The 26,162-nt window shown below is 39.3% G+C and overlaps 1 protein-coding gene across 1 annotated transcript in view; it reads left to right on the top strand.

Moving 5' to 3' along the window:
- IGFBPL1 (insulin like growth factor binding protein like 1) overlaps positions 1-26,162 on the top strand; it is a 298,817-nt gene that overhangs the window by 114,378 nt on the left and 158,277 nt on the right. The window contains exon 2 of the mRNA XM_044059645.1: positions 11,195-11,304. Within this exon, the coding sequence (XP_043915580.1) occupies positions 11,195-11,304 (110 nt within the window). The remainder of the gene's footprint in view (positions 1-11,194; positions 11,305-26,162) is intronic.

Here is a 26,162-nt window from a genome sequence, read left to right as displayed (position 1 = left end):
TTGAAAGACCTAATAAAAAATATGTTAACAGTCCCAGGATGTATCAATGTGGCAGATGCCATTTTTGCAAGTACATTAAAGTTGGTAAAAGAATAACTGTTAACAAATATTAATTGAACATAACAAGTAAGTTCAACTTTGAAACAAAAGGACTGCTATACTTAGCTTTGTGCGGTAAATGCGAATGTTTTTATGTTGGTAAGACGGAAAGACAGCTAAAACAACGCATTTATGAGCACATATACAATATAGGGAAACAAAATCCTACTAATGCCTTAGCCAGACATGTCAGTAGCAACCCAGGGGACACTTTTTCATTGTTGGTTATAGAACAACTTCTCACAGACATTCGGGGTGGCCCTTGGTCATTGCTGTTGGAAGAAAAGGAACTTAACTGGCAGCTGGTTTTGAATGCTTTCAGCTACCCAGGAGTAAATGACAACTGTAATGTGAAATGTCTTTTAAAACTTATATCTTTAGAAAGCTGATTTTTACCTACAGGTTTACATAGTTACATATGCATATAAATATTTTAACTTTTTTCTCATATAGATATATATATATATATATATATATATATATATATATATATATATATACACACACACACACACACACACACACACACACACACACACACACACACACACACACACACACACACACACACACACACACACACACACACACACATATATTTTTTTATACATATATTTGAAAGTGTTATGTCTTTTTAACAGAGATGGGAAGTGATGTCATGTATTTTTTACTATTTAAAATATGTAATTTCCTATTTTCCTTGTCTGATGAAGTTTGCTTATTAGTGGCAGACGAAAGCGCTAACCATTAAACAGTTTGTTTGTTGGACTTGCTGATTCTGCTTCTCTTTTTTTGTTGTTTTTTACAAGCTTTGCTTGCACACCCTGATCCATCTCCTGCCTTGCCTCAAAAAAGGAACTATTTTGGTGGAAGGAGCAAGTCAATCTCAACCCAGCACTTCTGTTTACATCCTCTCTTCATCTTCAAGAAATTCACACAGACCTTTTGGATAAAGTATGGAGGGCATGGATAGGATCACACCAGGCAGAGCCCAGATGGCAACCACTGTTCCTGAAGGAACACATGAGTTTGAAGGAAATTACAGCTCTTCTGCAAGCACTACAGACCATCTCTCAACTATGGAAACCCAGACCACTCCTACTGTACATGGATAACACCACAGTAATGAAACACAGTCCACTCCTAACGTACACGGACAACACCATAGTGATGTGGTACATTAACAAACAGGTATGCACCATATCTTACCAATTGGGGAAGGTTAGCACAGGAAGCATGGAACTTATCCACCCAGATGGACATCACCCTCACAACCACATACATTCCATCACAAGGCAATGTGCTGACAGACTCCCCTAAGCTGTTTCTTGTAGGACCCCCCCAAGAATGGACCCAGAACAGGCAGGTCTTCAAGGTAATAGCTTATCAGTGGGGCACACCCCCAGGTGGACCTCTTTGCACCATCATCAACCAACCATCAGCTTCCCCCAGTTCTTCTCCAGGGAGCCTTGTCCCTCAGCCTGCAGAACAGAAGCCTTCTCCTTCCAGTGGGCAGTGGGGAGGGAAGTCTCTCTATGCCTTCCCTACAATACGTCTACTTACAAAAATTCTTCTAAAGGCACAAAAGGAAGCACCAAAGTTGCTTTTACTGGAACCGTTCCGGCCAAGACAACATTAGTTTCCCTGCTATTTCACCTGACAAAGAGAAACTACAGGAAAATACCACTACAACAGGGTCTTATCACTCATCAGAAAAGATTGCTTCTCCCCACAAATCTTTCTTAATTTACCCTGACTATGGATAATCCCTCAAAAGGACCTATTCACTGAGAAGGTTATTCAAGTCCTACTGGAAATCCAGGAGACTCACTACATGAAAACTTTACATAGCTAAATGGAAAATATTTTCTTATTGGTGCCATAAACACAGTCAGGACCCACTCTTATCACAGGTCCCTGCTGTCCTACAATATCTTTGCAAACTACTTCATTCAGGCTTGGTTTACCCTTCTATCAAAGCTCATCTGTTGGCCATCAATGACTACTTGCCTCTCAATCCCTTCTTATAGCCAGGGCAGAGGTCAAGCTATTCCTGAGGGGAATTCCACATATTAACCTACCAAGAAACCCCATCTCTCCTTGAAATATTAGTTTTGTGCTGGAAAAGCTTAAGTTACCCCCCCCCCCCTTTGAACCAGCATCTTCTGCCACTTTAAAATTCTGCACTTGTAAAACTATTCTACTCTTGGCGCTTACTTCTGCTTGTAAAGTTTCTGAGCTACAGTCTCTCATGGCTATTCTACCTTTTCTTATTTTCCACAAGGGCAGGGTGACTTTCATGGCTAATCCAGTGTTCATGCCCAAGGTAGTGAATGAGCTGTCTCTCTCAATCAGGCTATTCATCTACCCACCTTCTTTTCCAACCTCCAAAATGGGAGAGAGGGACTCTAAATTCTCTGTACATTCACAGACAACTGATATTTTATTTGGACCAAACTAAATGTTTCAGAAAGGCTGACCAGTTGTTTGTATCTTTTATGAGCTCTAAGCTGGTACAGCTAGTCTCCAAATAAACTATTGCAACTTGGACTCAAAGGCCATCTCCTTCTGCTATTCTCACTATGTAAATCCTTGCCTTCCTATGAAAAAGCTCATTCCACTAGGGCAGTGGCTTCCTCAGGGGACTTTCACAAAGGAGTGGATGCCAGGTCTATCTTGGAAGCTGCTAATTGGTTCTTTGTGCACACCTTCAACAAACACTACAAAACTGATGCTTTCTCAAGGTCCAGGGCTGCTTTTGCTAGGTATGTTCCTTCTGGCTAGTTCTATGCATTAGCCAACCACCCTTCTCTCTGCCTCCTTCAGCTCTGGGAATCACCTGTATGTAAGAAATACTGCAGCAGTGATTTCATTCAAGACATGGTACAGCTGTGTAAGAAATCCTCACCGTTGCAGTATTCCTTCCCATCCTCCTCCCTTCTCTACTCCTACTTCAATGTCCTTCTTCTCCAACTCTGCATTAAGCTCTACTCTGCTATGTGGAAATGAGGGAGTAATTATCTATTTGAGATACATACACCCCTCCTTGCTGATCAGTCTCCCTATCTCAGGAGTCTTCAGGCCGCTGGCTTGCAGACAGTCTGAGATACACTCTTGTATGTCCATCTATATACCCCTACACTTACAAGCTGAAGTCATGCATCAGATGTCAGCTGTGACAACCCACATGTCAGAAATACTGCAACAATGATCAGTAGGACATCTACTGTTATAGTAAGTGCTTACACAACTGTACTTTCCCCACTTCAAGAATAAAGGGAGAGTAACACTATGGGTTGATAAGGCTTTTCTTTACCCAGGTACCTGTGTAGACATTTATAGGTTGATAAATCATGTGTTGAAGGCTATACATAATCACAGGCCTGACTCTGAAGCACTTTTTCTAGGAAACCTCAGATAACAAATATGCCATGGAGTTCATCAGTAGGGGTGTTTAACTTAAGCAACAAAGGGATGCCGAAATACTTGAGTGAATTAGGAAGTGTTTTGGAATGCTTACACATTTGCAGTTGAAGAACACTTCATTTTGTTTACAAAATTCAGCTGTATATGACATGAAAAAGATAGTCAACCATGTATAATCAGACACAGATGCCATGGTGAATACGATAAAGAGGCTTACCTTGAGTTGCTCAAAATGGACTTACTCTTTTTTTTTTTCCTTGAGCAAATTTTGCTTCAGGTTCACTTTGCTCATATACTGTTTGCTCACTGCCTATTGCAGTGATGCATTTAGGCTTGATATATGTACTTTGCAAATGTAGTGGGATTATAACACCCCAGAGCATTTTATGAATGTCTTTCTTTCAGTCAGATCATCCTCGAAATAAGACTAATTGTGTGTGTGTGTGTGTGTGTGTGTGTGTGTGTATATATATATATATATATTCACTTTATAATCTCGAAATACTGAAATATCGAATTTCAGTATTTTGAGACTATAAAGCCGAAAAACAAAAAAAAAACAAAAAAACAAAACCTGGAAACCCAGAACCACAACCTTTACAGCACAGATACAAACACAAGTATACCTACTTCCGCACAACACAAACACACACACAAACCCTTACATACATTCCACACCCCCCTCGCACAAACACACATCACACAGATACAAACACCACCACTCTCAACACTGACACACTCACACTCTCACCTACGTACCCTAACCCACACCTAACACTCCATGACACACTCACAAGCCTTCCCCAAAACCCTTAAAAACACCACACTTACCTAACCCTCCGTCAGTACTGCAGGTTTGACATTTCTGGATTCGATGTTCAGTTTTGCACATCTGGAGATTTGACACTGGTCTCGAGATACTGAAATTCAACATTTCAGTATTTCGAGATTCCAAAGTGTTTCTATATATGTAAATATATATATATATATATATATATATATATATATATATATATATATATATATATATATGTACTTACATCAATTATCACTGCTATATGATTGTTTGTATTACCATGTTGATATTAATCTAATTGTAGAGCTTTTCTCCCCAGGTCTCTGCTGCAAATGGACCTCTGTGCAGTCGGACTATCCCAGTAAACAAATGTAAAATAAATAAATAAAAATAAAATAAATATATATAAGGGAGTGGAGGTGGAGGCAAACCTCTCATTTAGGTTGGTGCATGGCACTTACATCACAAAAAAACAGTTGTTCTATTGGGTTAGGCATTGTCTTTTACAAAAATCCATTTAGCTTGAGTATGTGTTAATGATTTTTCATTTTATGTCATATACCAGAAGATGTGTTTAACGTTAGTGCCATTCAGTCATGTGAAGTAGACCCTCACACTGATACCGATAATTCAAGCTATACTTTTTCAAAACACCATTAATTTAAATAACCAATTGTGCTCCTTGTAAGATTTTAATCATCAAGATATGAATTTGAAAAGTCGTCATTAATCAGCATAAATTGCAATATTTTTTAGAACACAAAATACTACTAGAAACTTTGAAGTTGTGCTCTGTTGTAAATATAGCTCTTTACAAGGGCAATAGCAGATAGTTTTTTTTTTACTTTCAAAAGTATTAGGAAGTATTTATTCCATGAAATCACAGAAATAATGCACCAACATTTGTCAGAATGTTACCTATAGTGTTTATACTCAAATATTTATGTAGCAGCTACAAAGAATTTATCCCTAGAAGCTGAAGTTTTGTCATATTCATTGTCATGACAATACTCAAGTAAGACTGGGACTATTGTGTTTACTCAGATTTCAAGATTAACAATTCTGTCCATTTCTGTTACCTAGCAAGGTCAAACACTGACTACTGGGATTAACGTCTATTTTCCCCATTGCCTAATCTACACTTCACTTGATAAAATGCACTAGTCATTCATATTTATAATTACCTTTTTACTTTATATGCCTTAGTCATGGACTGCAGTGCTGTTGCATGAACACATACCCCTTGGATCCTCTCTATCCAAGTGGTATTGTAATTCCTTCCCTCTTCCCTTTTACATGTGAATTCATATGTTTTTCTCAAAAGTAATTTGCTGATTTTTTTTTTAAGAATTTTAAGAATCAGTGGATCTAAATTAAATGTATTTATTTATTTGGCCTTTCATTGCCAGCAAGCATGAAGCCGTCTGGGCCTGTGGTGAGCCACACTTGTGAGTTTTGCAGATTTGCTAGCATTAGGTATATTTAGTTTAAGATGACTTAGTTGCCAAAGTGAAAAATCTGGTGTAATGCCATGCTCCCTGTGAGTATTTATACCCTTGCCACAAGAACTAGTAAAGTATAACAGCAGCATGCTTATCAAAAGTTCCATCTGTATGCAGCATCAGTCTTTACAAGCCTGATCAAATCCTCTACAAACCTTGCCAACTGCAAATATTGTACAGTGTGCAGCTGTGTTTGTTACTGTTATTAGTTAGCTAAATTAAGATGACTGACCAATCAGGTATGATTACAGCAGCAACAGACAGAGCTGAAGGGAAACCTGACTTGCGACTAGTGTAGTAGCCAGTGTATATTTAAGCAATAACTGATGACGTGGTGTGGTATACTGAAGATTTACCCACGGTTGGTGTTGGTAAATCCAACCATGGGTAAATTTCAATATACCACAACTACGGAGTCGGTTATTGCTATTATACAATGACATTATTTAAGAAAAAAATACTTACTTTTCTTTTTTTTTTTTTTTGTATAATGGCGCATTACTACTGTTCTGCTGGTTGTGGTACACTGCTTCCTTATTTTGATGTACTGAGCATGCACATGGGATTTACGTCCCACAAACACCCAGTACATCAATGCTTTGAAACGGAAGCAACGGAGAAAAGAAAGTCTCTGTTGCTCCATTTTTTTCTTTTCTTTTTTTTTTTTTTATTTGTTAAAAAAAAAATGTTTTGAGCACTTTATACCAACGGAAAAAAAGTCCGGGCGACCGGACCTTTTTCTGTTGGTATATTGTGGGATTTATAATGGGCACACTGGCCAATCAGCATGCACGTTTTGGAATATTAATGGGGGGGGGGGTCATTGTATAAGTATTCTGTTTCTGCAACTTGTGACTGTTATAACTTATAGTTCTATTGGATCCTATGATTGCTGAATTCAAATGTAAACAGCTATAGCATATGGCATTAACAATAGGCATAGCAGCCTGATTTTGAATTAGTTCATTTTTGTATTTGTTGAGTTGTTTCAAAGAGAGGCTAGCCAGTAATAATGTGCTATTTTTTTTTCTTCAGTATTCTCAATTACATGCTAAGCCTCATACCACTATGCTATGAATAAATGTGAGTTTGATCTGGGGGTCATTAGCTTCAGCAAGTGAAATGGAAATTCATTGAATATTAAACTGGTGTGTCTTATAGGCAAATGTGTTAAAAATAAAATATTTTTTGGGGGAACATACAGATGCAAAGAGCTGCAGCCCAAAAGCCCCAGACTCTGCTGTCCATGATAACAAATAAAGAAAATAAATATTAAACTAAAAAATCCTAGTATAATCCTCACTGGACTAACAAACTGCATTAAAAATGGACTGTCAATACAAAAAAAAATCAAAATTTATCTCAGAAGAACAGGAGGGACGTCTGAATGAGGAGGTCAAAGCAACAGAGGGGCTACAGCTAACTGTAACAGAGTGTTAGGGGTGCTGTATGACAGAAGAATGCCCAAGAAGCTTAAAAGTAAGGTGTAGAAAACAGCAGTTTGACCAGTACAACTGTATGGTACAGAAACCTGGGCAGTAAAAGCAGAGCAGCTGTGGCTGCTAGAGGTGATGGACATTTAGTGCGTGAGATGGGTGGTAGGATTCACACTGTGGGACAGATGAAGGAATGATGACATACGAGTAGAAGCCAAAGTAACTCCAATTGCAGAAGAGGCCAAAGAGAACAGATTACAGTGGTTCAGGCACATGTGCAGGAAAGCAGAAGGCACTCTGGTGAAGAAGAAGATTTGCGATGGAGAGAAAGAAGGCAAGAAGAAACAAAGGTATCCAGCAAATAGGTGGCTGGATCGTGTGAGAAAAGACCTGCAACAGTCAAGCATGACTGCTGAAGGAGATGGGAGAGTGACATTGAATAGAGAGAGATGGCAACAAGTGACATGACACCCCAACCTCGTGTAGAAAATAAGAAAGATGGGGCTGCTGATGATGATGATGATGATGTGTGTGTGTGTGTGTGTGTGCGTGCGTGCGTGCGTGTGTGTGTGTGTGTGTGTGTGTGTGTGTGTGTGTGCGTGCGTGCGTGCGTGCGTGCGCGTGCGTGTGTGTGTGTGTGTGTGTGTGTGTGTCTGTGTATATCATTTTGTTTTTTTTTCTTTTTGCCTTTTACTGATTGCATTGAAATGAACATTAGTATCATGCTGTTCTGCTTAACTATCTGAATTATTTTATGGGATTCAGACTGCACATATGTTCCATTATGCTTTGCATTATGAGATGTTTGTGGCTAGCACCATTTATAGTGTTCCATTTATTGAAGTAAATATTTTGAATTTCCTTTTTTTTGTTTGTTTTTGTTTTTATTTGATTTTATTTTAACATGCTTTATTCCATGAAGTTACCAAGTATAATTTACTTTATTAAAAGGACTGGCTAGTTCTTTTCTCATTCAGGATATACTGATGATGTAAAATGGTGGCACATATGACTCTGCTTTTGTCTTTGCTGAGTGTGCTGACATTTACTTTCATGTAATGGAATTCTACATAAAGCTGCACTAGCCTGAAACAGTTAAAAGTAATCCACATACATATATATTCCTTTCTTAAATTGTTTATTTATAGCTATAATTATATAGATAGATATATAAAGGAAAATATGGTAATGCTTTGTACCATTCTTCATGGTACAAATATTTGCAATTGTCACACAAATGTTTACATTGAAAAAAATGCATATACTGTGCTAGGTGCTAAACTTTTTTTGAAATTGAGGTGAAAACTGTAAAGATTTTGGGACCATAGTGAACAATTCAACAGCTTCTTAAACAATAGTTTCACGAATAAGGAAAAAAATAACTTTTATATCTTTGCCTCGAGCACCACCTTACTAACATTTGCTAAGCCTGCCACTGTAGCCACCAAACAACGCTCACAGATATTGCAGGTGCAAACGGCCAAAAAACTAAACCATGAAGTCCAACAAAACAGCCAGCACCAAAGTGTTAGAAGCACACGATCATTTATTATTTAAAAATAGTGGCTCCACCATCAATTTATTATTTAAAAATAGCGGCTCCACCATCATACCGGTTTCGGCATTCCTGCCTTCTTCAGTGAACAAACCATATTGACAGATACCACAGACATTTATATGAAAAAAATAATTAATTAAATCCTTCTTCCTATTACACCATGTCCCTTCGTGACAAAAATACACCCACTTAATTATAATCGATCATTTAGACCAGGAGAAAAAAGCCCCCCTAACCTAATTATCCACTTCTTTTCTTTATAATTTAGAATGGAATGCTAACCAAACTTATTACTGCTATCCCCCTAAATTTTGTCAATAACCATGAAATGAAATTTAGCAGAATTATGGGCAGTACAGTGTCTATAAAGGGCATTAGTCAATCGATTATTCCGCATATCACTAAAATGTTCAGACACGCATATATGTAAGGGGTGGGAAGTTTGACCTATGTAGAAGGCTGAGCAGGTACAGCAAGCCAGACAGATAACCCAGTCTGTTCCACAATTGGCAAAGAATCTTATATCATAAACTTGGCCCATATTTTTACTAGAAAATTATTTCGACTTCAACATGAACTTACAAAATGAACAATGGCCACAAGGAAAATAACCCAATAATTTGTCCTCTGTAATTGTTAATTAATAGCCAGAGGGACCCCTGGTACTGTCATCTTTAAAATCTGAGAAATACGAACCCAAAGTCCTACCTCTTCGAAAAGAGAGTTGACACCTGGAATTAAGGACTCGGTTCAATTCCTCATTGGCCAAAAGTATGTTCCAATTCTTGGTCGCCACATCTCTAACCAAATTAATATTACACCCATAAGTCATAACAAACCTGATGGTATCTCAGTCAGCATTATGTGTTTTGTCTTTATACTCCAACAACAGTTGTCTATCCTGTTTAGAGGCCCAATCACTGGCAGACACAAAATCACAAGCCGTTTTTATATCATCTTTTGATGGGGAGTTTTTCTTCACTCTGGGACTTGGTCACCAGTTAATATAGCATATTGGAATTGTATTTTATTATAACATTGGAGTGGGCTGGTGGACTTGGTCAGACTTTTGTCTGCTTTTGTGCTAGAACTAACTACGGATTTGTTCTACTGTGCTGTGGCTTGTTGTGGGCCTACAGGAAAGGTACGTTTGTCATGTTGACGTTGAAACAATTTTTTAGTAAAAATATGGGCCAAGTTTATGATATAAGATTCTTTGCCAATTGTGGAACAGACTGGGTTATCTATCTGGCTTGCTGTACCTGCTCAGCCTTCTACATAGGTCAAACTTCCTGCCCCTTATGTATACACATGTATGAAAATTTTAGTGATATGCGAAATAAGCGATTGACTAATGCCCTTTATAGACACTGCACCGCCCATAATTCTGCTAAGTTTCATTTTATGGTTATTGACAAAATTCAGGGGGATCAAAGTAATAAGCCTGGTTGGCATTTCATTCTAAATTATAAAGAAAAGAAGTGGATAATTAGGTCAGGGGGGGCTTTTTTCTCCTGGTCTAAATGATCAATTATAATTAAGTGGGTGTATTTTTGTCCCCAAGGGACATGATGTAACAGGAAGAAGGATTTAATTAATTATTTTTTTCATATAAATGTCTGTGGTATCTGTCAATATGGTTTGTTCACTGAAGAAGGCAGGAATGCCGAAACCGGTATGATGGTGGAGCCACTATTTTTAAATAATAAATTGATGGTGGAGCCACTATTTTTAAATAATAAATGATTGTGTGCTTCTAACACTTTGGTGCTGGCTGTTTTGTTGGACTTCAAGCCTGCCACTGTCCCTAACTCTACACCTTGCCTTAGAAAAACCCTTTCTGTAGCATTACCACTACTTAAGATGGACACACACACACACACACACACACACACACACACACACACACACACACACACCTGCAAAAATACGAAAGCTAGTCCCTTACCTAACCTTACTGTAACCCTAATCCACAAACAGACTCCCACTCCTTAAACCAGTCACTTACCTGTGTCTACAAAATGAACTGTCAACATTCTGAACTGTTGGTAAAATGCGCTATCAACATTCTGATGTTGCAGATCCCAGTGTTAATTTGAACTGTCAAAATTATAAAATTATGAAATGCAACTATAGATATTTTTTGTCCAAAAATTTGTGAAACAGTGGAAATTGTTACTACTAAAACTCAACCTAGTTAAGACCACAAGCTACTTTAACGACTGTTTAGATATTGTATTGGTGAGAATACATATAAAACAAAGGGTTTTGGATATGAATTGCTTTCTGACTCTGTTGTAGAGCTCGGAGCAAGGAATGTAAATAGATTAGTCTGAAATCCTTTACTTTTTTGACACTTGTAACTGTTTTCTTTCAGCACCTATAATTATATCTGCCTCCAAAATGGCCCAAAATGTGACTGGAGGACGAATATACCTGTCCTGTGAAGTGAAAGCTGTTCCAACACCAGTTTTGAGCTGGAGAAAGGTAGGAGACCTATAATGATGAATTGTATTAGGTTAGATTAGAGTAGATATTATTAACTTGTTTTATGACACCTAAAACTACTGTAATCTAACTCATTCATACTCTTGAAATATAAACTGAACAGCGCTGACCCTGATTTATTTCATCACAAAGACAGATTTATTTTGTTGAATAGCACTTTTACAAGAGATTCCAGCACTGATCATAATACAAGCATGAAATGAGTCCTGTGCACATTCTGCATGCTAATGATATTAAACTGATTGCACAGTTTTGTAGTCCAAGCTGTTACAAAGCAGAATTTAGAGACATATATTTTACTATGTAGGATCAGTACACTGGAAAATGCAGAAAAATGGCAATAGACTTTTCAAAGAAAACTGAATATCACCCCTTCAGAAACGTTATGTCAGTGCATGCCAAGACAGCAGCTGGTCTATGGTACTTATGCAAATGAACAATGGACCACAAATAACAGCAATACCACTGTTCACACATAGTTATGTAGGCAATCAAAGTTGTCTACTGAAAGTGAATACATCACGGTTAGAGAGACAGCATACCAGAGAGCGATGGTTATCAGAGATAAAACCCAAATGATATGCAAATGGTCACACTGCATGCAGGAATGTCAGTGGGCGCTGCACAGCTCACTCTGTATGTTTCTGCATTACACTGCACATTCCTACATACTGTGCTCAGCTGTCCCTGGTGCCGTTATACAGCCACATGATAGGTTGTGTTGATACATGTGATGCTTTGCACATTATTTTCCTGTCTCCTCTCACACCTTGCTCTGACATTCATTTTCTTAAGTCTCTAAGTGACTTATGTTCTGCTGTAATACAGTGTTTCTATACTTTATGTCTTGTACCCTGTATGGTATTAATAAGGGCACACTGTGGTACAGTGGTGCTTGCTGTTTGTAATATGTTGCACACAGTCTAAGTACCAGGTGCACCACTGATGAATTGAGAGTACAGTGATATACTAGTGTGAAGCATTTCCCCATGCATTCAGTGCACTTTGTGAATGCAAGAAACACAGTGCTGCACTACTGTGCAGCCCAAATCTCCTGCATGCTGATGTGCTGTAGGCTGTTCATAGCACTGTGTGCTGAGCAGCAGCTGACAAATGCCTGGCATCACCCTGTGACTGCCCTGATCACCTACACAGCAGAATGAAACACCAAAGACAAAGGTTTTCATTGTTTCTGTTTATTGATCATGGTGATGGCTGAGAAGGGAATAAAGTACTTGGCCAACATAGACTACTAAGTAGACTAACAGGTCTAGCTCTGCATATACAAAGAAGTACCATGCAACTGTAAACTATTCAAATAGCTATATAATGTATTGCATGCACGGGATGTAGCTGCATGTGGTCGAGATTAGCTTCCACAATTGACAAGTACCCAAACATCTCAGCTATCCAGTAAAGCAAGGCAGTTAATGCTACTTGTAGAGTGGAAAGGTGGGTATACTTCTTGACAAGAATGTGAGTGAAGTGGGTGCTGACCTGGTCAGAGCGAAGTTGATTGAGCAGATAAAGGTTGAAGAAGTGGAATAAAATTTAGAGGAATACACCTAGAATTATTATTGTGTAGAAAACATTAGACTCTTGCATTTTCTACTTACTGATAGGACTGAATTTAGCCGACACTGATTATTCTATCAGTGAATTTAGCAGACTGATTATTCTATCAGTGAATTTAGCAGACACTGATTATTCTATCAGTGAATTTAGCAGACACTGATTATTCTGTCAGTGAATTTAGCAGACACTGATTATTCTATCAGTGAATTTAGCAGACACTGATTATTCTATCAGTGAATTTAGCAGACACTGATTATTCTGTCAGTGAATTTAGCAGACACTGATTATTCTATCAGTGAATTTAGCAGAGACTGATTATTCTACCAGTGACTGTTAAAGCAGAAGCCAATGTAGCCCAGTTGCACAGAAGATCAAGGAGAATAGATTATGATGGTTCAATCAGATGTTTAGGAAAGAAGAAAAGTAGATAAAGCAGTTTTGGGAGAGACAAGAAGAAGGCAATATGAGATAATGATATCCAGCAAAGACATGGGTGGACTGAGTAAGAGAATCCCTGTGAATGGTAGACGAGACTGCCAAAGAAGGTAGGAGAGTGGTACTGAATCAAAAGAGGTGGCAGTGGTTGACCATGACAACCCAACCCAATGTAAATAACAGAAAATAGGGAAGGATGAGTTTGAGGGACCACTACCTTGCAATACTGTTGAACTTGGGTAATTACCGCACTTTGGAATTATTTTTGGTAGTTTAAAGTTAAAAAAGATATGCCTGCCCTCTAGTAAAAGTAGAGAGTAGCCTGGTCTTTTTCTGTGCTAAAAATCACTAAGGAAAACATAAAGTGTTCTTGCTATAATTGGCCAGTGGGCTATTTTGCTTGTTTAATGTTCTTCTCTGCCTGTATAAAGTCATCACATTTGTGAGATACTTGGGTCATTATTACAGAGCTTACAAACATCAAACAATCACGTCAATGATTACTAAGGCTTTCTGCACAGTCCAGATCAATCCATTGCTTGAGAAGTGCTCTATAGAGCTGTTTTGCACTTTATCTTGTAATATACAATTGCTGCTGCTATATTTGTACATTATTTGCAGAGTTGTTCCATTTTAAACTCCTTGAAAATGCTGTTGTTTTTGCCGCTGTAATTGACTGTTGAATTGAATCCAGCTCTATCCATAGCTAGATAAGTATTCTACATAGCTGTGATATACTTTATCTTAAAGTATACAAGTGATACTGTTACATTTGTGCATCATTTACAGAGGTTTTGCACTTTTATCTAATTTAGAGTGCTATTTGTTTGCCACTGTAATCATCTTTTAAGTTCTGCACTTCTGCCTGCTTCTAAGTGTTTGCTGTTTGGATTAATTCCTGTTAAACTTATGTAATTACTGGATGGTGGGCTTCTTTGTAATGGTTTAAAGTGAGAGTAGAGAGTAGCCCTCAAGTGAGAGTAGAGAGCAGAATTGTCTTTTTCTGTGCTGAAAATTCACTAAGGAAACCTTAAGGTGTGCTTGCTGTGATTGGCCAGCAGACTATTTTGCTTGTTTATTGCTCTTCTCTGCCTTTATAACATTCTTGCATTTGCACTATACTGCTAATCACGGAGCTTAGATTCTCATTTCTCATATAAAACTAACATGAGTTCCTGAACACACAGTTGCTCAGCAAGCATCAGGTATGTGAGAAGAGGGTCATTACTCCATGAAATTAAACAAAGTTTGTATCTAGCACCTTAGCATATATGTTCACCCTCACACTGATTACACAAAGCTGAGCATATAATCCCTTGCTATCACTCCCCTTATAACCAACAGTATAAATACTTGTAACCATTATCTGCACTTTCATGCTGTCTCTGCGGTCAGATTGGTAGAATGAGCATGCTGAGACAATGTAAACATTATCTCATGTTTTCTGACAATTAGCTAATTTACAAACAATCTTATACACTATGTGAGAGATGTACTTATACACTGTCTTTGGAGGCAAGGCTGTCACAGACAGCTACTATAAATACCAAATAGGTTGTCAGAAACCCACAACACTACAGTACCTGCCACATACAATATGGGAGAAGCACATAGACCTACATATGCTAAAGTCCATAAAAGTAGTACTCAAAACCAAAACCTCAAAGGTCTCCCAGATGCATTAATTACATAAAGTATCCTTAGCAACCTAAAAAACACACTATCAAAGCAACACCCACCACTACACATTTAGCCTCAACTTACACTGTCTCTGTGTCAAAGTCCACAAGGCAGACCACCACACAATCCAACATTTTGGTCATAGAAGACACCATTGTGAGGCACACTGATGTCCTACTCAACAGGCTGAGTAAGGCAATGATTAAGTCCTATCAGGAGCCAAGTTCCACCAGATTACACACACACACACTCAGGTCATTGAATCACAATTACCAGCATGACTCAGTCATAGTCCATATGTGAGTAAATGATCTGAGATGTACCTCCCTGGACAATATAAAGAGAGACATGATGGAGCTCTTAGACTATGTGTTCCAGGCCAATATCATCCTAACTTAGAGCAGCATTCTGCCTTCTCCAAGGATGATGACACAATACAAACAAAAATAATTGACATTAATAACTGGATTAGTTTTTGGTGTCATTCAAAGGGGTGAATATTGGCTAAAACCTTGTCCACCCCCACAAAGCCTATTTTAGATACTTGCAACACAATAAACTATCTGACATACCAAAACCAATCCAGAATACTCTAAAGGTGATACTGCTCGATGCCAAGAGTCTAAACAAAAAACCATTACCTGCAAGCTCTTCTCACCTTAGAGCATGTAGACATCTGTGTAGTTACTGAGACATGGTTTAAAGCCACAGAAAGTGTCCAGGCAGTGCAGCACTATAATGCCTTCCACACATTTAGACCAGCTATGGACAGAAAGGGACAAAAGGTGGGGTTGACTTAATTTACATCAAAAACAAAAACACCTCAATGCTGGGCAAGGAGTATGATGCACTTAGGCTCCTCCATGTACAACTCACCATAAGCAAAGTTTCATACCATATCTTTACAATTTATAGGCCCCACTCTATGATACTAGAAACCTGTATCACTTACTTAAATGAACTCAAGTCACTGTCCCCTCAACCCAACACCATATTCATGGTTGACTTCAACTACCCCACTATGAACTGGGAATCATACATGACCTCAGACTTGCAAGCATAAAGATTCCTGGACTTTGCCAACATATATGTCCTGGACCAGCTAGTCTGTACACCCACTAGGGGCATCAATGTCCTTGACCTTGTCCTCACCAACTTGGGGGAACATTGCCCCCCTGTGTTTAACATCCTCATGGGTCAGGTTAGACCATAAAGCTGTCTCTTCAAAATAAAAACAGCCCTGGAACTTTCAGTAGTTATTTCAAGGCAAACATACTACTTTTAAATGACACCCGGAGAAAATTTCAGCCTCCCCCCAAACCCAGAGAAAACCACTGCCTATGCAGAGTCACTCACAAAAACCCTTTACAATCATATATACAACTACATAGAGGCATCAGTACATACCTGAAACAAGCGCAGAGTAAACTCAAAAACCAAGCTACCCTGGTGGAATCCCAGCATCATCAAGTTGCATAATAAAAAAAAGAAAATTATGACCAAAAATAAGAGAGACAACGCCAAGCAAGTTAAGAACTCCCTCATCAAACTAAATAAACAATGCAAGGGACTAATTAAGTCTACCAAAGCCAAATCTGAGTTAAAATTAGCTTCCCAAGCTAAGGATAACCACAAGGCATTCTTCAGCTATGTCCAAAACCTCCAAGGTAATACACAACAATGTGTGCTAAACTAACTCTAAATACAGTCACCCATACTGAGCCATAGGATATAGCAAGTCTACTGACCAATAAATTCAGCTCCAGTTTTACCTCACTTTTTCAGCCAGACACCACGGAAGAAATATCTCCAACCATAGTTCCCCCAACTATCATTAGGAAACAGATCCTCAATGTACTCTTCAAGGCCAAAAATACAGCATCAGTGGGACTTGACAATATCTCAGTCTGCCTCCTTAATAGCATGAAACATGACCTATTTTGACCACTAGAAGCAATATTCAATCATGGCCTCCAAACAGGCTTTGTGCCAAGTGAATGGAAGACTGCAGCTGTTATCCCTCTGCACAAGGGTGGGCCATCCATAGACCTGAGAAACTACTGATGTATAAGTCTGGGTAGCCGCATATGTAAGACTCCATGGAACAAATAATAATGGACATGATCAATAAGACACTGGAAACCTTCAAACATTGGATCCATCCCAGTTTGGTTACCTTTAATGGCATGTCATACCTACTATGCCTGGTGAACTTCTTCAAGAAGGTCGCCAAAGCAATGGCTGAGGGTCAGATAATGCATACTGCCTACCTTAACCTGGCCAAAGCATTCAACACAATATCCCACTCATGCACTGCAGACATGCTTACAAAATTAGGAATTAACCCCTATATCACCCACTGGATATCCAGCGGACTCACAGATAGGACACAAGAAGTCAGGATAGATGAGTCTACCCCCTCAAAAAGGACGATCACTAGTGGAGTCCTTCATGCCTCAGTGCTGGGACTGCTCATTTTAGGGATCTACTTTTCTGAAGTCAAGGACAACATCAAAGGACTCTGACAGACCATGTTCACAAATGATTGCAAACTACTGTGGGTGCAGTCACAAAACCCCCAAAACACAAACATCATCCAAAAAGGCCTGACACAGACTAATAACTGGAGTCAGTGTCACGGTCTGAAATTAAGTGCCAAAAATTTTACAATAGTGTTTTGTGGAAAGACAACCACCCTTGAAAATAATTGCATTGATAATACACTATTAACAGTTGACCCCGTGGTCAGTGATTTAGAAACACATGTGAACAGTGACTTGGCAGTTGGCCATCATGTGTCTACTGTAATAAGGAAATCATTCTACATTGCTCAACTTATAAACAAAGGTTTGGCATCTAGATTCAAAAACATCATTGTTCCATTGTGCTCAGCCCTCATTAGACCAATCGCTGAATACAATGCCCCCTTCAGTATGTACCTCAACAGGTATATTTATTAACTGGAGCATCCACAGATGTTCTTCACAAAAAGAAAACATAGTGTAGACAACATTTCATTTACAGACTGACATGATACCTTATCCTTGTATTTGGTCTCCTACAGACTGCTGAGGAGCAGTCTATGCCTGGTATTCAAAACATCCACTGATCCAACTCTTATAGATGTGTTGCACATCCACAAAACATATAGTGCCGAAAGCACCTGATCTAGGAACCTTAACCTCATCTGCAACATAAATAAGACGCATTGGAGGGATGGGTATGTGTCTTAAGGACTACCCATTCTCTGGAACAGCTTGGATCAGTGGATGAAGAATCATAAATTTACTAAGTCTGCCACCTATATCCCTGTTAGAAAGGGAATGCTTGTAAATGCTCGACCACTAATACCCAAGCTGTACCCCCAATAAAATGAGATATATCAAAACCTGTTAAATACATCTGGAGAGCATGCTAGGCCTAAAACCCTTTTGGGTCATTAGCCTAGTAATCACCTAAGAACCTATGAACCTATAAATGCACATTAAATACAATGCATGCATATTCTACATTATGTGTTTAACAGATTGAAGATGTATAATACAGATTGAAGATGTATAATTTTACCTGTAAGGGCAAGTGGCACAGTGGTTAAGGTGTTTGCCTTTCAACCGTAAAGTGCAAAGTATGATTCTCACCACTGGAAAGAGCTTTACAGATTGCACAAACCAGTCACATTATATGCCATTTACACTGAATTGTAGTGCCATAGCTGAATTGTCAGTCTGAAAGCCACAAATCAATTTGAATAAAAAAGCATGAATTAATGATGCCTGGAATTAATTACATTTATGTATCAGTTGCAACATAAAGTACAGTAGTGTAAAATCTTACCATAATAGTAGAATTTCTTCTCTTCACTGTTGTAGTATTCATTATAGAAGGGATATCCTGGCTTGGGCAGCCTGATGCTCGGCCAGTATAAAAAAGCCTAAAAGAGATCTTGTATCTGCCATACATCACATTTATGCTCCCCACACAGAGCATATGGCATAAAAGGGGCACACAGATGCAACTATGTAGAATTGAATTGCCCCAGAAGAGAACAGTCACCACAGGACAAAGGAGTCCATGCACATCCAGAAGGAAAAATGCAGAATAAACAAGAGGGGGTTGGAGGGAGGGAACAAATACTGCAACAGTAAAGAGAAGGTAATCTACTGTTATGGTAAGATTTTACACAACTGCATTATGTCCTTCTATATCACTATTGCAATATTTATTATAGAAGGGTGAGTACAAAAGCTCAAGAAACAGAATGGGAAGTGGAAGCTTGAGAAGAGCCCTCAAAAAATCCACATAAAATGGTTTCAGCAAAACTTCTCTGGCCCTAGAAACCACATACAACTTAAAATGCTTAGTAAAGGCATGCACTGAAGACCAAGTAGCACCTTCAAGAATGGAATTGGTGTCCAACCCCTTGAAGACGGTACCAGAAGAGGCAACAGCTCTAGTGGAATGAGCCCTAACAGAAGTTGAAAGAGATTTGACATGAAAAGAATAACAAAAAGAAATGGCCTCAGACATCCAGGATGAGACGGTTTGCTTCGAAACAGCTAAACTCAAAAGGACACAAAAAGCTGATCAGACTTGCAAATAGTCCTAGTTTTATTCAAATAGTACCTGAGCTGTCTGTGCAAATCCAAGGTATGCAGGGCCCTCTCACTAGCAGACTGAGAAGAGGGGAAGAAGGAAGGGAGCTGTACCAACTGATTCAAGGACAACTCATTAACCACCTTGGACATAAAAGAAGGATTAGTATCCCTGTTTCTATGAAAAAAACAAAAAAGGAGGAATGGCCATAAGGGCCTTGAGCTCAGAAGTCTTCTGAGCAGAAGTAAGAACCAGCAACAAAAGAATCATTTAGGTACAATGTTGCAAAGAAGCAGAGTCTGCAGGCTACAAAAGGGCCTAAGTCATTTTTTTCCAAAACAAGATTAAGGTCCCAAGGAGGAGGACTAGATTTTCTTGGAGGCCTAATATGCAGGACACCTTTAAGAAATTGTTGGACCTCAAAACGAGAAGTCAAAGGAGTATTCAAGAACAGACAAGCAGAAGTGGCTGACAAATGGGCCTTCACGAAAAATAGGCCAAGCCAGATTGGAGCAACTCACACAAATAAGAGACGACCAGAGGGACCCACACTGAAAAAGGGTCCTGGTTATAAGCATAGCACAAGATCAAAAATCTTTTCCATTTGGACATATTAGAGTTTCTGGTTGAGGGTTTCCTTGCCTCCTATAAAAGCCTGACCATGTCATCAGAAAAGATGTGCCTGAAAGGGATCAAAACCCTATCACCCACAACATCAGTAGCAGAGTGGACAACTGGGGATGGATGAGAGACCCCTTGTCCTGTGTGAGGAGATCCAATTGGTGAAGTAACTTGTGATGATTGCGCCTGGCCAGATGCATTAAGAGTGGGAACCAAGGCTCTCTTGGCCAAAAGGGAGTCACTAGCAAGATTTGTGGTGAGTCCAGCTGAATCTTCTGCAGTACTCTTGGAAGTAGAGGAAGAGGAGGGAAAGGATAAAGAAATGTCCCCTTCCAAGGAAAGGAAAGGGTGTCCATCTTCCATGCCAGAAGACACTGCACTCTGGATCAGAAGAGAGGAAGCTGCCTGTTCAGAGGGGAGGAACAAATATTTACCTGAGGAATACTCCATCAATGGACAATGTCCAGAAACATGTCTCTGTGAAGTATCCATTTGTGAACCTGTGTTTTGGACCTGTTCAAAGAGTCTGCCACTAGATTGTGTTCTGAAGGAATGTATAATGCCAGGAGAGTTAACTGATAACTGAGAGCCACTTCCCAAGCCTGAAGCACCATCCTGCAGAGGAGGTAAGATTTCATGCCCCCCTGCTTGTTGACATACCACATCACTGTACAGTTGTACACCTTCAAGGGGCCTGGTTACAAAATGGGGTGAAAAACCTGAAGGGCCAAAATCAGGGCTCTCATCTCTTTGATGTTGATCTGATGAGGAGGCCAAAGACCGTGAACCTTCAGGTGACTAAGAGAAGCCCCCACCCCATGTCTGCAGCATCAACGAACAGCTCTTCACAAAGGACTGGAGGCTGAAAGGACTGACCTGAGTTGAGAGTGAACTGTTGAAGGCACCACTCAAATTCCTTCTTGAGACAGGGAAGGAGAAATACACTGAAATCCAGAGGGTGGCAATGCTGCAGCCAAACTGACTTCAGGTACCACTGAAGCTTCCACATGTGCAGCCTGACAAGAGTGAGCACTGGAATGGAAGAGGCCATGAATCCCAGGGCCAGAAGAAACTCCCTGGCAAGAGAGGAAGAAGGGACTGAAAGAAGGCTATCAATGACAATACATTTGGAAGTGGAAGAGAGGCAAACATTGTTAGTGTCTAGATCCTGCATCCCAGATACACATGATCCTGAGAAGGAGTCAGAATGGACTTTTGGAAGGTGATAGTAAACCCAGACTTTGAAGAGAGATGGTGAACTGCAGTTCCTGTAACAATCAACTGGGAGAAGGTGCCTGAAGCAAATGGTCATCTAGATAAGGAAAAATCTGAATGCCTTGGAGACTGCAGAAGGCAATCACAGGAGCTAGGCATTTTGTGAATATCCTTGGAGCAGCAGAGAGGCCAAAGGGCAAAGCAGACAACTGAAAATGAAAGGAAGACACGGAGAAGCAAAAAAACTTCCTGAAGAGAGAGTGAATAGGGATATGAAGGTAAGCATCTTTCAAATCCAAGGCCACCAGAAAACCCTGAGGTAATAAATGAGGAAACAGAGTTTGAAAAATAAGCATCCAAAAAGAAGGGATCTTGAGAAAGGTGTTGAGCTGGGAGAGATCTAAAATAGGTCTCCAAGTGCCATCCTTTCGAGGAACCAGGAACATCCTGGAATAAAAACCCCTTCCCACTTGGGAAGGGGGCCAGGTTGAATAGTCCCTTGGTTCAACAGGGACCCTAGGGCCCCAGGAAATGAGGAATTTGCTCTAGAGGAGGTTAAAGAATCCCTGAAAAAGGACGGAGTGATTTCTATACCATGAAGTAACCCTGACGGATGATATAAAGAACCCAAGAGTGTTTTTTTTTTTTTTTTGCAATCTAATTTTTTATTAGCATTTTTTAAAGACACAAGTACATAAACAAATATAAGTCACACAATGCAAATAGGTTCAAAACAAATAAGTGAAAAATCTTTATACATTCTGCTTAGGAACAAGTAGAGTCAGTTCTGATATAATAAAAAGAAAAATTAACCTTCTTTAAACAAGTAAATAGGATATTAGCTAACATAGATGTAACAAAAATTTACTGACAGGTAATTAATTATGCAGGTGTATGAAGGTGTATCAGTACGCCTAAAACCCATTTGATTTAACTATATACAATATATACATACGACTGTCACTAAATGAATGGATGTTAGTATAAGAAAGCTAGAATATAATGCCTGCACAAGTGTAGGAGAAGATATCGTAGGAGGTTATGATAGTTGTAATCATTCAAGGGTTCTTTTAGAGATAGATATTAATGAGAAAAGATATTTACCACAGGATTAGCATTCCACATGAACAAGGTGAGTTAGAGACAAGGGGATTAAGATGAGGCCCGAGGGACTGAAAGGAGGGATGGAGGTCTACCTAAGTAGGATGTTGATTGAGAACATCTAGGAGGTTATTCCAATATTTCTGGAAGTAACTTAATTTCTTTTTGCTTGTTGTCTTTAGTTTACTTGCCAAAACATATTTAACAGCCATCGACTGGAAGTCCTTCCAGGACATTTTGTTTCTGTCTAGCCAGTTTAAAGTAATGTAAATTTTGAATAGCGCACACAATGTCACAATAATATGTGTAGTTTCAGATTTAAATGAACCTGGGTAAATATTTAATAGCACCATTTCCCAGGATAGAGTTGACTTCATTTATCCCTTTTTCTCCAGTCGTGCTCTTAAGGAGCACCAAAGTTTATACACGTTTTTACAGGACCAGAAAAGAACCCAAGAGTCTGAAGTGATGAGACGCCAATTTGGCCAAGAAAGTAAAACAAAAAAAACCCAACGAGACACTTATCTGGTGTTGCTAAATATTCAGTAAAGCAACAAACTGTTCAAATCAACTGCCAAAAACGGAGTTCAAACTGGCAGCAAAAGAAGTTCTAGATAGTCGCATCCATACGTCCCTTTTATGCTCTACATTCTGTGTGGGGAGCATAAATGTGATGTACTGCACATACAAGATCTCTTTAAGCTTTTTTATGCTGGCTAAGCGTCAGGCTGCCCAAGGTGGAACATCCCTTCTATAACAAATGCTGCAACAGTGATATAGAAAGACATTTACTGTGCTGTTAGACTTTTTCTGTATTTCATTTAGAAAGCTTGAGCTGTAACATCAGTACATTGCTACCAATATAACTAAGATATTTAACCTCTGACATTAGTTGTTGAAATGCAGCAAAATGCTCAGTTTATATTTGTGTTATTGTCAACTCTGTAGAAGCAACAGTGATATTTTAAAGCTTATGTCTTACACTTTCATTTTAATTTTCAGCTGTAGCTATTCGCCAGCAGGGGTCACTAGAACAAAATTTAATATAATATTGGCATAGTGCAGTTTATAGCAAAATACTTTGAAATGTAGAGCGGGATATAAATTAGGCAATGTAGACCTAACAGCTTTGACTACAGCCTCCACTACTTTTAAACAAGGTATATATTATATTTCCTTATCTAACATCTGTGAAAATTACTTGTAAATATATCTGAAAACTGCAGTATTAATCTGCAAATAACATTTATGTTGTCTTTTTTTTGGCCTAATAAGCAGCCCTGAGTCAAACATAACTCAAACAAGTTTTTAACTACCCCTTTTCAAATAATATCTTCAGAGATGTGGTCACAAATGTAATACATTTTACTGGTTAAAAAAAATACTAAGCCATCCACTTCGGTCCAGGGATGAATGTTATCCTGTGGTGGTCTCTATAACCATAAACACATACACAGCTAGATGTACTCTAACAATGTCAAACACCATAACACCATGTACCCGGGTAGATCTTTGCCTGTCCAGACAGTAATAACCAGTGTTGTACATCATCTTCCTATACAGATGCTTCCGCTTGCAGACTCAGCTGCATCAAATATGGTGATGTGCTGCAAACTGCAAAAGAAGACTGCATACACTCCAGGAGCAAGGTGGTCATAACATCCATGTACTCCTCCCTTATCAGACCCATTATCAAGTACAATGCCCCCTTCAGCATGTACCTTGCCAAGCACATGCAGCAGCTGGAGAGACCACAAAGGTTCCTGACCAGGAAAACCCAGGGTCTCAAACACCTCTACTATACAGAGAGGTTAAAAGCCCTGTCCCTGTACTCAGTCTCATACAGACTGCTCAGAGGTGACCAGTGTCTGGCATACAAGGCCATCTCAGGCCCAGCCTTGATGGAGTTGCTGCATATCCATAAGTTAAAATCCACTCGGGCAACCTGCATGCAAGGCCTAAACCTGGTCTGTGACATTAATAGAACTTATTAGTGGGATAGATTTATGTCCAAGAGACTCCCCTGTCTGTGGAATAGACTCCCTCTCCATGTTAAGCAGAGTACGTCTCTAGCCCTCTTTAAGAGGAACTTGGATGACTGGATGGGAAACAGAAAATACACTGCTGGGATCCCACCTGTGTCCCTGCTGGACAGGGGAAACAGGTGCTGACTTTGTGGGAACATGGACAAAACTCTTGGCTTGGCTTATAAGGGCCTCTGGGCCAGTAGCCTAGTATCATCCTATGAACCTATAAATCTATGAGATGATAAGAACTTGTACTCTCTGTGTTGGAATGAAGGCACTTAACTGTTTACATGGGCAGGCCTCTGGGCTCCATTCTGGCAGGTGAATGCCTTAAAGGTATATCACCCTGTGTAGACGTTAGCAGTTTGTTTATACTTTTGTTTTGTTTGCTCACTTTGTGTTTAACAATGTTCATCATATTGACTCAAAATAAAATTTAACTCTAAGATTTGGCCCCAGCATGAATCAGATTTCAAGTTTAAAGTAGTGGAAGAACACAGTACCCATCTCCAAGTTTAATTTGTGAGAGTCACTGAATCATACATCTAGAGGTTTCCAGACTCATTCACATATTAATGTGAAGAGCACCTACTGGGTGTGTACTACTGATAAGTATATGGATCTCTTACAACTCATATTACAAGAGTCATTAGAGATACAAAGCAGAATATCAAGGGTGCATGTGTACATATAGTGTATGCTGTCATAGTACTGAAGGTCCGTGCAAGATATGACATAACAACATAGTTTATTAGTTTATTGTTGCACATGCCTCTGGTAAGCATGTTGTTCCGCATCTGGAAGTATAATAAATATAAGTACAAATCTGTATCATGAATGATCATATAAGCAAACATTTCATGAAATACATCATAGGCTTGCTGTAGCTTTTTAAGACATGCCAGTTTTTAACTGCAGATGTCTTTTGGAGTTTGGACATGTACTGGCTCTAGATTCAGGATGTGGAGTATCCAGTACACAGTGTGTACAGAATGGCAGGACACTGGCACTGGGATTAGCATAGCTGCCTCATAGCACTTGACTGTCCAGTCCCTTTCTCAGCAGGGATGAATTTGTTGTGGAGTAGGTATGTCCTGCTTGCATTTGTGAGTTTCTGCTAACTTACTTGATTTCCTTCATCATCCCAAACATGTATCTCCAAATTGCCTGTAGAGTGTGTGTGTGTGTGTGTGTGTGTGTGTGTGTGTGTGTGTGTGTGTGTGTGTGTGTGTGTGTGTGTGTGTGTGTGTGTGTGTGTGTGTTTTTATAAGTGCATTCTGCAATGGGCTGGTTTTCCAGCCAGGATTTGTTTTTCTACCTTCTGCGCACTAATTCCTGAGTTAAGCTTTGACTCTACAATGGCCATGAACTGAATTAAGTGAGTGATCAGAGAATGAGTAAATAATTGTGCTTGCAGTATTAGGATAGATCTGTACATGAGTCTGGAGTACTGGAGGGGATGGGGTGTATTAACCAGGAGAAGAAAGATTATTTTGATCACTACTTGTAAGAAGCAGTGGGGAGCATTGTCAGTGTACAGAGCTATACTGATTCTTGACATGATCCCCAGTGGTGCAGTCGTGAGCTGGT

Source organism: Protopterus annectens, chromosome 17.part0 (genome assembly GCF_019279795.1).
Source record: "Protopterus annectens isolate FY-2018-M chromosome 17.part0, PAN1.0, whole genome shotgun sequence".
NCBI lineage: Eukaryota > Metazoa > Chordata > Ceratodontiformes > Protopteridae > Protopterus > Protopterus annectens.
The sequence above is the reverse complement of the archived record's forward strand: the minus strand, read 5'-3'. Positions and strand labels throughout refer to the sequence as shown.